We start from the raw sequence: 12,272 nt of genomic DNA on the forward strand, positions 1-12,272 counted from the left end.
AGGTATTCGAATGTAATGAATATTATTTAAACAAAATTAAATTGAATAACAATTTAAAATTTTAAAAACTATATATATATATATATATATATATATATATATATATATATATATAAACAAAAAAAAAAACAAAACAAAACAGAGCAACCCCTCGCCGGAGGGGTTGCTTCGTTTTTGTTTTTGTTTTTGTTTTTTTTTTAAATAGATATTTAATTTAATTAAATAATATTTCTAATTTCAATACCTTTTTTTAAATGGATTGAAATGGAATGAAAATTTTCTTTTTATATTTTATTGAGATAATGTGTTTTTACTGTTTTTAGCTATTGAAAATTAATTTATTATATTATTATAATAAGGTAAAATAATGCATACAAAAAATTTGAGTTATAAAGAATATCATGAAAATTTATTAAACATTAGATACTACAAAAAATAATTAAAAATTATTATACACAAAATTATTATACTATCACAATTTGAAATAATAAAAATAAATATTTTAAATATTTAATTACAAATATTAAAGAAAAAATTATTATTCTCTCACAATTAAAAATATAAATAAATAATAAATATTTTAAATAGAAAACATAATGTTTGACCAATTTTAATGAAGGTGGTGTAAATAGCATGAAGGTGGTGTAAATAGCATGCTATTTACACCACCTTTAAAGCTATCAAACCTATTAAATGGTGGTGTAAATAGAATTTTGGGTGGTACAAATAGAATTACCCTTTACACCAATATGGTCAATTGTATTAATTACACAAAGAAAAATGTGTTGGAATTAGAGTTTTCAAAAAAAAAGGTGTTGGAATTAGAGTTTCCAAAAAAAAAGATATTGAAATGGAATGAATATTATTTAAACAAAAAAAAAAATTGAAAACATATTTAAACAAGGGTTAATCACCTATTTGGTCCCTCAATTATTCGCGAACTGTCAATGTTGTCCCTTAACTTCGTAATCATCAATTTGACCCCTGAAATAAAATAAGATTAGTCAATTAAACCCTTCTGGCCGTATTCCGGTGAGAACTCCGATTAAGCAGGGTTAATTTGGTCATTTCATGGGAACGAACGATGGAGAAAAAAGAAAAAAGATAAAGGATTTCTTCGTTCCCAGAAATCTCATCTCATCTGTTGGGTTCCTTATTTTGCTTTGAAAACCAAAACCCTTCAATTAAACTTTTGCACATCCTTCAAGTTTAATTAGCAAAAGGAGATCGATCGCACCCTAAATATGAAGGGAGATTGCTAGAGTGGTGAGAGGGAGGCAGGCGATGGTGCAGAGGAGGAAGCGTGGAAATCGATCGAGGTGAAAATCGATGGCTTGGAAACCCTAGCTTGAAGCAAAACGTTGACTCGCGGCGGGAATGCGAATCACAAAACGCCGTCGCCGGCGGCGACTCAGTAGCAGCAGGTGAAGAAGCGGCGGTCGAGCTGGTCGGACGGCTGCTGTGGTTGAAAAAGGGGATGCTCAGCAAGCTGTCAACCGCTTCTCAAGATCCATGTACAGCGGGCAATGAGCTATCTTCACTCCCACGAAGTCGTTTATGGCATCGACGCTCAAACGGCCGCTCCGCTCCTGGACGTCGAAAACAGAGTGCCAGCATAGTGTAAAAAGTGTAAGATTGTTCATACTAAATGAAAATAGGCCGAAGAAAGAGAAAAAAAAACACTAAAATCGAAAATTAATTTCGTGTTTTGATTGTCTTGTGCTATAAGACAGTGGTATTTGTTGCGATCCCAAACTGAATTCAGAAGAAGAAACAGTAGGCATATGAGGAACGAATAGGAAACTCCGGCGACCATTTATACCCATTTTGATTGCATTCTCCCATGGCTGTCTTTGCGCAAATCCTGCCCCGTTTGCCGCCACCAACTCCCCACCGATGCCCCAAATTCCGGCGACTTGAACACCACCAACCGCGCTTCTTCAAACGAACAACAACCACCTTCCGACGGCGGGTTGGCTGTGGGGCAATTTTCCGGTGGGAAAAGAGAGCTTCCTGTTGTGTACACTGAAGTGGATGGTGGGTTTAACAACAATGGAGTTCCAATGGTGGTGTGATTGCTGTAATATAGAGGGAAACTGTGGTGTTTGACCAAAATGTCGCCTATTGTTATTATTATTATTTTTTAATTCAGAAGCAAGTGAAATGACCAAATTAACCCTGCTTAATCGGAGTTTTCACCGGAATACGGCCAGAAGGGTTTAATTGACTAATCTTATTTTATTTCAGGGGTCAAATTGATGATTACGGAGTTAAGGGACAACATTGAATAACAATTTAAAATTTTAAAAACTATATATATATATATATATATATATATATATATATATATATATATATATATATATATATATATATACAAAAAAAAATGAAACAGAGCAACGGGGTTGCTTTGTTTTTGTTTTTGTTTTTGTTTTTGTTTTTGTTTTTTTTTTTTTGTTTTTTTTTTAAAAAAATTTAAAATAGATATTTAGTTTAATTTAATTTAATAATATTTCTAATTTCAATACCTTTTTTTTAAATGGATTGAAATGGAATAAAAATTTTCTTTTTATATTTTATTGTGATGGTAATGTGTTTTTACTGTTTTTAGCTATTAAAGTTAATTTATTATATTATTATAATAAGGTAAAATAATGCATACAAAAAATTTGAGTTATAAAGAATATCATGAATTTTTCATTAAACATTAGATACTACAAAAAATAATTAAAAATTGTTATACACAAAATTATTATACTATCACAATTTGAAATAATAAAAATAAATATTTTAAATATTTAATTACAAAATATTATAGAAAAATTATTATTAGCAAATTCTATTTACACCACCTATAAAGCTATCAAACCTATTAAATGGTGGTGTAAATAAAATTTTGGGTGGTACAAATAGAATTACCCAATTATAAACTTTCATCATGTAAATTATGTTTTTAAGTCAAAATAAATAACAGTTGTACTAAATTTTTAAAAAATTAAATTGTATATTTTTAGTATTGGAATTGAGTGCAATATTTGAATGGAACTTGTGAATATAAAACTCATAATATACAACTTTTGAATTTTTAAAAGCTAAATTGTGAATATTTAGTTTGTAAATTGTGTATGTGTCCACCTTGCAAGGTGGATCCAGGTCCACAAAATATTTTGCGGAAGTGTCATGAGTAAGCCCTAATTGTATGAGGCACCTTTAAGCCCGTACAATATTCAGACCGAGCCGGCTCAATTAAAGGCAAAGTCTGAGGCTCGAACCCACCACCTCCTGTATAAAGGGAAGGGTTTGATGCCACTGGACCACAAGGTCCTTGGCACAATTTCCAACCACTCTTAGGGGATGAAAGTGCACAACCACTCACGCTAACCAAGTTGGTTAATCATATGTTTTTTTAAACACCATAAATTATCATATAATCATGGTGGTGTTATAATAATTTGTGTTTTATTGTTAGTGTGCAGTTCATTTCTTATATCACCATCAGTGGCAAAGTCATAATGGGGGCAGTGAGGGCAGCTGCCTCCACTCACCCCACTCGCACTCCATATGTAACCTTTGTATGTATGTGTGTGTGTGTGTGTGTGTGTGTGTGTGTGTGTGTATATATATATATATATATATATATATATATATATATATATATGGTCATAATCAGGTGTGGCTGTGCCTTCCCGTGCAGTCGGTGCGGTTTATATATATATATATATATATATATATATATATATATATATATATGTATGTGTATGTATATGTATATGTATATGTATATGTATGTATGTATACTACAGTTTTAGATATAAGTATATAAAAACAGATACAAATAAATAATTGACTAGTTAGTGGAGTTAGTGGGGTACCTTTTTATTTAAGAAAGCGTGAGGGTTCGAACCCTTAGACTAGGAGTTCAATTCCCACTAGCTTTTTCCATTCCTTCTTCTCTCTCTATATATATATATATATATAGGATTGTGTTCAAATGAGCACTTAGATGCATGAATGTTAACAAGGTAAATTACTTGCACTTGTAAGTGAAAATAGGTGCACAAGTGCATGTAAAATGTACATTGAGCATCAATACTAAGTGCACCTAACGTTACAACTAGTTGCACCTAATGGTATAATTAGTTGCACCTAGGTGCACGAACTTTAACAAGGTAAATTACTTGCACTTGTAAGTGAAAATAAGTGCACATGTAAGTGATTTTACTCTAGTTTTTTACTTGTAAATGTGCACCAACTACTTGCACTTATAACACATTTACTTGCACCAAAGTTTGAGTTATTTACGAAAATGCCACTGCATCGCTTTTTTTTTTAAGGAAAAGGGGCCAAATTGGCCATTTAACGTAATGCGAAAATGCAATCGGGCCACTCAACCTAAAAACATGCAATTACCCCATTTAACAGCGCAATTTCATTCAAATTCACCATTTAGCCGGTTTCCATCCCTTGTTTCCGGTTGTCCGATGACATGGCAGGTTACGTGGCAATTTCATTCATTTATTTTGCTTTGTGTCATATTCCACTGTGTCATCTAACAACAGAGAGCAGCTGCAATCAGAGAACTTCAAATCCCAAATCAAAATCCCCAAACGACGGAGACCAACGATTGCAAATCGCAGATCGAAATCGGCATTCCCTTCTTCTTCGAGCAACTGTAGGAGAGTAGTGTTCTTCTTCAGTCGTTGTTCCTGTTATTCTATTTCTCTTCTCCTGACATAAACCCTAAGCGCATGTGAGGCCGAAACCTAATGGATTTTTCTAATTCAAGGTCGTCTTCAAGTTCTCCAAGAATGCCAAATCGCAATTTTACTCTCCAATACGAGCCATGTTTGTACTGTAAATGTGGGCTGAAATCCCCATTATGCACAGCTCGGGAAAGTGGAAGAAAATTTTTTAGATGTCAAAATTGGAAGGTGAGATTTTGCACTGTTGTTATTTCATATGTTGTTTCAGTTTGAATTAGGGTTTTCCTTGATTTTTCAGGGCAATAGGTGTGGGTTTTTCCTTTATGTTGAGGATATCATGCAAGGACTTAGAGCTATAGAGTATGAGTCTACCAAAATTAATGTAATGGATTGCAAAAAGATTTTTGAAAGTTTGAGAGATGAAGTTATGGTGATCCAACAGAGATTGGGGAGAATTGAAGAAGCAACGAAGAATATGAATATAAGTGGCCATCTTAATTGTGTAAATGTGGTTAAAGTTGTAGGTGCTGGAGTTGTAGTAGTTTTAGGTGCAGTTGTTTGGTTTAATGTTAGGTTTATTACTAAACCTGGACTTTCTTGTATTGCATTAACCCCATGATGAATGAATATGAATGCTTGTTTATTGACTGTCATGTGAATGTAGTTAACTGTATTGGTATTTAAATCCAAACCATCATTGTAAACCCTAAACCATAACTGGAAATCATAAAGCAAAACCAAAACCATTAAGCTTAAGTGAACCATAAACCATCACTATAAACCATATTCCAAAACCAAAACCTGGCTATGTATGTGAATCATAAACCATAAACCAAAACCAAAACCATTAAGCTTAAGTGAATCATCACTGTAAACCTTATACCATAACTGTAAACCTTATACCATATACGAAAACCAAAATCCTAAACCTTATATAAACCATCACTGTAAACAGCAAACCAAAACCAAAAGCATAAACCAAAACCAAAAACCATGAAGCATAAGTTAACCATTTACATTTCACTTCAAGTACAAAATACAACCAATTAGTCCCATTATCAGTGAACACTTCAAGTTAACCATTTACATTTCACTGTAGCCAAATTACAGTCTTAGGCATTCAAGTGAACACTTCAAAGTTAGCCATTCCAGTGATAGATTCAATTACAAAATACAAAATATAAGTTTGCATAGTTAACATCCACAGATAGAACTTGGCTACTTGGCTTCAAAATATAAGTTTTCATAGGTGCCCTACTGCTTCTTCTTGGCTCTTGCACTGGCATTCCTTCCCACAGATAGAACTTGTTGTCTTCTTCCTCCAGGCTACATAATACACATAACATCTATCATTATAACATCTACAAGTATAATACACAAACTGTAGTATCTATCATAAATCACTTACATTCAATATTTGTGCTCCAGTATTTTGGTTGATGTACACACCAAAGCCACCTGCTCTTTTCCTTGGTTTATTTCTCCTAGAAGTTGGGGCAACACATTCAGCAAAGGCAGCAAATGGCATATTACTTGAGGCATCAACAGCAGAGGCAGCAGATGGCATAGAAGTTGAGGCAGAATCAACACTTGAGACAGAACCTCCAATACCTGGCACAGATCTCTTAGTTGGGCACACTTTCTTTTGATGACCCTTTTGGAAGCAAATTGAACAGGTTATAATTCGACCTTGTCGAGAAATTTTCCCAACGGGGAGTTCATTAGGCTCACGGGTTCTCTTTTTCTTTGGTCTTCCAGTCATAGGCCTTGGTAGAGGGGCTTGTATTTCTTCACAATTTGTCCTCGGCCAACTGATCTCACCATTCAGAGGTTGGATGGTGTGACTATAAATCCTTCTGTAAACTTCCTTTGAGTAGCATTCATCAATGAACTCTTCTGGATCTTTGCCTAGATCAAATATGGCACAACATGCATGTGGACATGGTATACCTGTGAGGTCCCAAGATCTACATGAACATGTTTTTCCCTGTAGCTTTACTTTGAACTGTTGTCTTCCCTTCTTAATCTCATAACCATCATCCCCGTTGAAGTCAACATGCCTACCCATTCCTTCAACTATATTCTGATTCAGCTTCTTCATAATCCTAGGACCAAAGTTACCATGCCATTTGTCAACATTTTTTCTGCATCTCGCAATCCTTGTCATGGTTTGTACCCTTATGTCTTCCAACATCTTCACTATTGGCTTGCTCCTCGCCTTAACAATTGTCCCATTAAATGCCTCACAGATATTGTTGTCAACTGAATCACATTTCACTTGAGTTCGCATAAATGCTTTGCACCAGAATTTTGCAGGATAGTTTTCCAAATCTTGTTTAGCTTGGGCATCCTTTAATCCTAGTTGGTCTACCATTGCATTGTACTGCTCTGTAGTAGTTGCATTTGCACACATCCAAAAGTGTTTTTTTAACACCTTTCCTCTATGTTTCTTGCTCCAGTTTGCATGTATATGTCTTGCACAGTTTCTGTGTTCTACATTAGGCAAAAGTTCATTGATAACAGTCACTAAACCCTGCAAAACACAAGTATAAAGCTACTGGAATGAGTGACCATTTTTAGCTGTAAATCAGAAAATAATATTCAAAACTATAAATCATTAAAAGTACCTTTTGTTGATCTGAAATGATTGTCCAATTCCAGCTGTTGTTAAGCTCCAAGTCCTTAGTCAATAACTGTAGAAACCATCTCCAAGAGTCTGTGTTTTCTATCTCAACTACTGCCCAAGCTATTGGATACATTTGTTTATTTGCATCCCTCCCAACAGCAGATAACAGTTCCCCTTTCAAAGCCCCTTTGAGAAAGCAACAATCCAAACCAATTATAGGTCTGCAACCATCTAAAAATCCTCTTTTCATTGCACTGAAACACACATAAAGTCTCTGAAAAGTACAAGGTGCTGTTGGAACTACCCTAATGGTCTGGATACGAACTGTGCTTCCAGGATTAGAGTTTAAACACTATTGAGCATAATCTCGTATCCTCTTGAACTGTTCTGAATACCCAAGATTAACCTTTTCTAAAACTGCTCTTTGTGCCCTTCTCACCATACTGACTGTTACATTAATCTTCAACTCTGTCTGGATTTGATCCCTAAGCTTAGTATGTTGAACTGTTGAGTCTTTTACAATTATGTCCTCATACTTTTCCTCCAACCATTTCTAAGATACCAATTTAAGCTTGTATTTGCAGTTGCACCTATGTTCAAGTAGGCAAGTTTTCAATTGGAAACACCTATACCTTTCTTCCCAACTACAATGCCAAAGGAATGGGCAGCCCTCAACACATTTTGCCCTCACTCTCCTACTCTTATTTTTATAGAAGTATATGTCCCTTTTAAAATGCACTGCATACTTTATCATGGCAGTCTTAAACTGTTTGGCATCCTCAAATAGCATCCCTTTTTCCAGCTCAGGGAAATCACTTTCAGGATTGTAAGATGGCAGCTTTAATTTCTTTCTTGGAGGTGTTGTAGTCTGTGTCACTACTTCTTCTTCTTCTGAATCTTGGCTTGGTGGGTCTTCTGATTCATAGTAGTAGTCATCACTACATGCCTCACCCTCAACCTCATTTCTTTCACTGGCCTTATCCTTGGTAGTCTTAACCTTGGCCTTAATCTCACTTCTCTTGCCATTAGCAATTTCCAAATCTTCCCCTTCCAAACCTTGCCCTGTATTATCCTCTTGTGTAACTCCTCCAAAATCATTCTCAGACTCAGAAAATTCAGTAGCATCTCTAGCAGAATCATAGTTGTCTTCATCACCTTCATTCCCTTCATCATCTGATTCATCATTCCCTTCATCATCTGATTCTTCATTCACCTCATCTGATTCTTCATTAGCCTCATCACCTACACTCTGCCTACCCTCATTTGGTTCACCTACAATACCCTCATTTGGTTCCTCACCATGAATACCCTCAGTTGGTTCCTCACCTACAATACCCTCAGTTGGTTCCTCACACCCAGGTAATAGATAGCATAGAATTAAATCAGCCTCATCTATTCCATGATCCACATATATATCACATGACCTATATTTAATTGCTACTTCAGTCAAGTCTAGCACAGATGCATCATTCCACAAAACTCTAAGTTTGGTCAATGGCTCATGGAGTGCTTTATAATAGAGTGTTTCTATTTTTCCATACTGACCTTCTTTTATGAACTTCACTAAGTGTGGGTATATATCACATAACCTATATTTAATTGCTACTTCAGTCAAGTCTAGCACAGATGCATCATTCCACAAAACTATAAGTTTGGTCAATGGCTCATGGAGTGTTTTATAATAGAGTGTTTCTATTTTTCCATACTGACCTTCTTTTATGAACTTCACTAAGTGTGGGTATGACAGTAAATCTGGGTCTATATTAACTTCCCAAACCTCCCCATTAATGTACTGCAGTTCTAAGTCTTTAACAAAATTACCCCCATGGTGTATTACTAGTTCTACAGTGCACATCACTAGAAAACCTAATAACAAACAATCCATTTTCAGCATTTAACTTAAAAAATGAATTAAACAAATAAACCTAACAACAAACAATTTTTCCAGATTTGTCATTGCAGTAAATATAACACATATCTGCAATATTAAAGAAGCTAACTCTACCCACTTTTACACTTTACTATTAGGGTTTAGGGACCACTGCCCTGACTCAGCATTCCATTGAACAATGCAAGTAATTTTGAACTTTATTATTACAGATTAGGGACCACAACTCTGACTCACTATTCCATTCAACAACTTGACAATTCTTCAACTTTATTAATAGGGTTAGGGACCACAAAAGGAAAGCTATGTTCCATTAAACAATGCACAACAAAGCAACAGACAACGATGGACCCCATAGTAAAGCAAAGCAGATATGTCTCCATTTCAGTTCACAAACAACATAAATTCTCATGCTTTTCCACATAAACAACAAAAAACATAGACCCAACTATAAAAGAACTCAGAGAACCTTACCTGAACTTCGTTCGTTGAAACTGCGAAGTGGAAACTCTTCAACGAACCAACAACGCACGTAGTATCTAGGGTTTTCTGATTGCAGCAATAGTATAGTAAACAAGGAGATGTTTCGAATTGGGGCAACACTTCTGATTTGGGGGTTTGTTTCGAATTGGGATTGTGTTTCATCGGTGGGGATTTCGATTTGGGATTTGGGGATTTTGATTTGGGAATTGTGGGTTTTCTGATTGCAGCTCTCCCTCCGTCGAGGTGGAATTGGGGTTTTCTGATGACACGGTGGAATATGAAACAAAGCAAACTAAATGAATTAAGTTAAAATTTGCCACATAACCTGTCATGTCATCGGACAACCGGAAACAAGGGATGGAAACCGGCTAAATGGTGAATTTGAATGAAATTGCGCTATTAAATGGGGTAATTGCACGTTTTTTAGGTTGAGTGGCCCGATTGCATTTTCGTGTTACGTTCGATGGCCAATTTGACCCTTTTTCTTTTTTTTTAATTACATCTGATTCGTTGATCTGGACACATAAACGGCTGTGGATTGTTCTTATTTCTCTCCTGTGCACCTGTTCTAATTAGAGCGCGCCTATATATATATATATATATATATATATATATATATATATATATATATATATATATTTCACACAAAGAAAACCATCCGTTAGCAAATGTATTCAATATATAATACATGAAGTTAAATAAATATGCTCAATGTACACACAATAGCTTCAACAAAACAAGTATAGAATAAAAGGTTTGCAATAAGACCACTTTATTGATATGACAATGAAGAACTCTAACTTACAGATAATCAGTATATATTTTTCACTTCCAAATCCAATAAAAGTTCTATGACAAACTTGATGGCTATGTAAAGAAGGAAACAAAAAATTTCTCAGTCTCGATTGAGAACCTAAAACTAGTGTACAGCCTAGGAACACTTCAAAGCCTCTCAAAGGAACCGCAATGATCAGAAAATAATGAACCGAAAAACAAGGGAACCCTTTGAAAAATCCAACTAAATCATGTGTAAAACACTGCTGAAAAGTTTAGACCACAACTGGTTCATGAACTGGACTGTGTGAATCAACTTTAACCTGCAATACAGAAGTGCAGTGAAGTATGTTATGATCAAAGCTGCAAGATGGGTTTCCAATCATTTGGGAACAATCAACACATAGCCGCAAGGGTGGGTATATAGACACTGTGTGTTCAGGCACATTACTCATGCAAAACAGGCGGTCTAATATGTATGTACCAGTTAAAAGTGTCAGAGAATCTCAGTTCAGAATCTAAGGAGGATTTATTCCCTACCTGCAATTTATACACATGCATAGAAGTGAGGGGATCTTACAATCATTTTGTCATCTTTTAGATAATTCATATATCAATTTAGACAAAGTATAGACGATTAACCATCTCAGTCAAGCAATTTCTTAAATAGACAAGCTATATTGTGATGAAAATAATTTGCCAGAAAACTAGTGAGGGCATCATGGAAAGCTATTTGTCAGTAAGATGAAAGGCAATAGTTGATGGGGGAACTTGGCACTCTTTGGGAGACATTCTTCTAGGTTGGGTGACTGATACTGACAAAGGCACTAAACCGAGAATTTACCTTTGCAGATTTGAAGAGTTCATCAAGCACTTCTGACAAAGTTGGATGAGCATGAACTGCAAATTTAATATCCTGTACAATGCAAAAGTTGGATTAATGGCTAGGCATAAAGAATGTTCCACTAAAAGGCTTCTGTTATTTTTTTAAATCATTTCCAGGACTTTTTGTGCAACTGGATAAAGTGATGAAGTTTAAAAAAAAAAAAATTAATCATCCAGAAAAATCCAATCAGGCTTACTACTTTTAATAGTTAGAAGATATGCCATCATTGCTTTACACTATGAGCCAGGGATAATTGTTAGTCACACTTGACCTAAATGTTCATTGCAGCTCATGTAGTTACATGATCCCTGAGACCCTGACTCACAGCATACCAAGTGACATGAGTCTGACTTCCTCAGTTTTTTAAAACTCAGGTTTGTTTACTGGCTAAAACTTTTTCTATTTTATATTGTGTATAAAAGTCACATCCCCTTTTAAATTAATGAGTAATCAAAAGGTATTTGAGAGAATCTGTATCTAAGCTCCAAGTATCCAGGGTGTTTAAAAAGAAGACTGGCCTGAATGCGAGTCCCCATAGCTATGGCATTGGATGCTTCATGTACAAGGTCCGCGGCATGCAAACCAAAGATGTGAACTCCAAGGATCTCTCCATTGTCAGGTCTATATATCAACTGCATCAAGCAACAGAAAGACTTTAGAAGTCCAAAACAAAATGAACAGGAAGCTGATCAACTTGATTGCAATTAAGGATGGTAATGTGCCCCGTCCCCGCCGGGGATCCCTGTCCCAAACGGGGACGGGGATGGGGAAATATTTCGGGGATCGGGGACGGGGAATTTTTTCAATTCCCCGCCAGGGACGGGGACGGGGACACCCCTCCCCACCCCCGAATAATTATTAAAATTAAGAAATATATATATATATATATATATATATATATATATATATATA

General features: G+C 35.3%; 1 protein-coding gene across 1 annotated transcript in view; it reads right to left on the reverse strand.

Moving 5' to 3' along the window:
- Positions 1–10,455: 10,455 nt before the first annotated feature.
- The window catches only part of LOC116033581 (dihydrolipoyl dehydrogenase 2, chloroplastic-like), a 7,835-nt gene continuing 6,018 nt past the window's right edge, over positions 10,456–12,272 (reverse strand). Inside the window, exons 13-15 of the mRNA XM_031276333.1 lie at positions 11,879–11,992; positions 11,319–11,390; positions 10,456–10,797 (exon numbers count right to left, since the gene is read on the reverse strand). Coding sequence (XP_031132193.1) covers positions 10,750–10,797; positions 11,319–11,390; positions 11,879–11,992 — 234 coding nt within the window. The 3' untranslated portion in view covers positions 10,456–10,749. The remainder of the gene's footprint in view (positions 10,798–11,318; positions 11,391–11,878; positions 11,993–12,272) is intronic.

This window comes from Ipomoea triloba, chromosome 10, assembly GCF_003576645.1.
Source record: "Ipomoea triloba cultivar NCNSP0323 chromosome 10, ASM357664v1".
NCBI classification, from domain to species: Eukaryota; Viridiplantae; Streptophyta; class Magnoliopsida; order Solanales; family Convolvulaceae; genus Ipomoea; species Ipomoea triloba.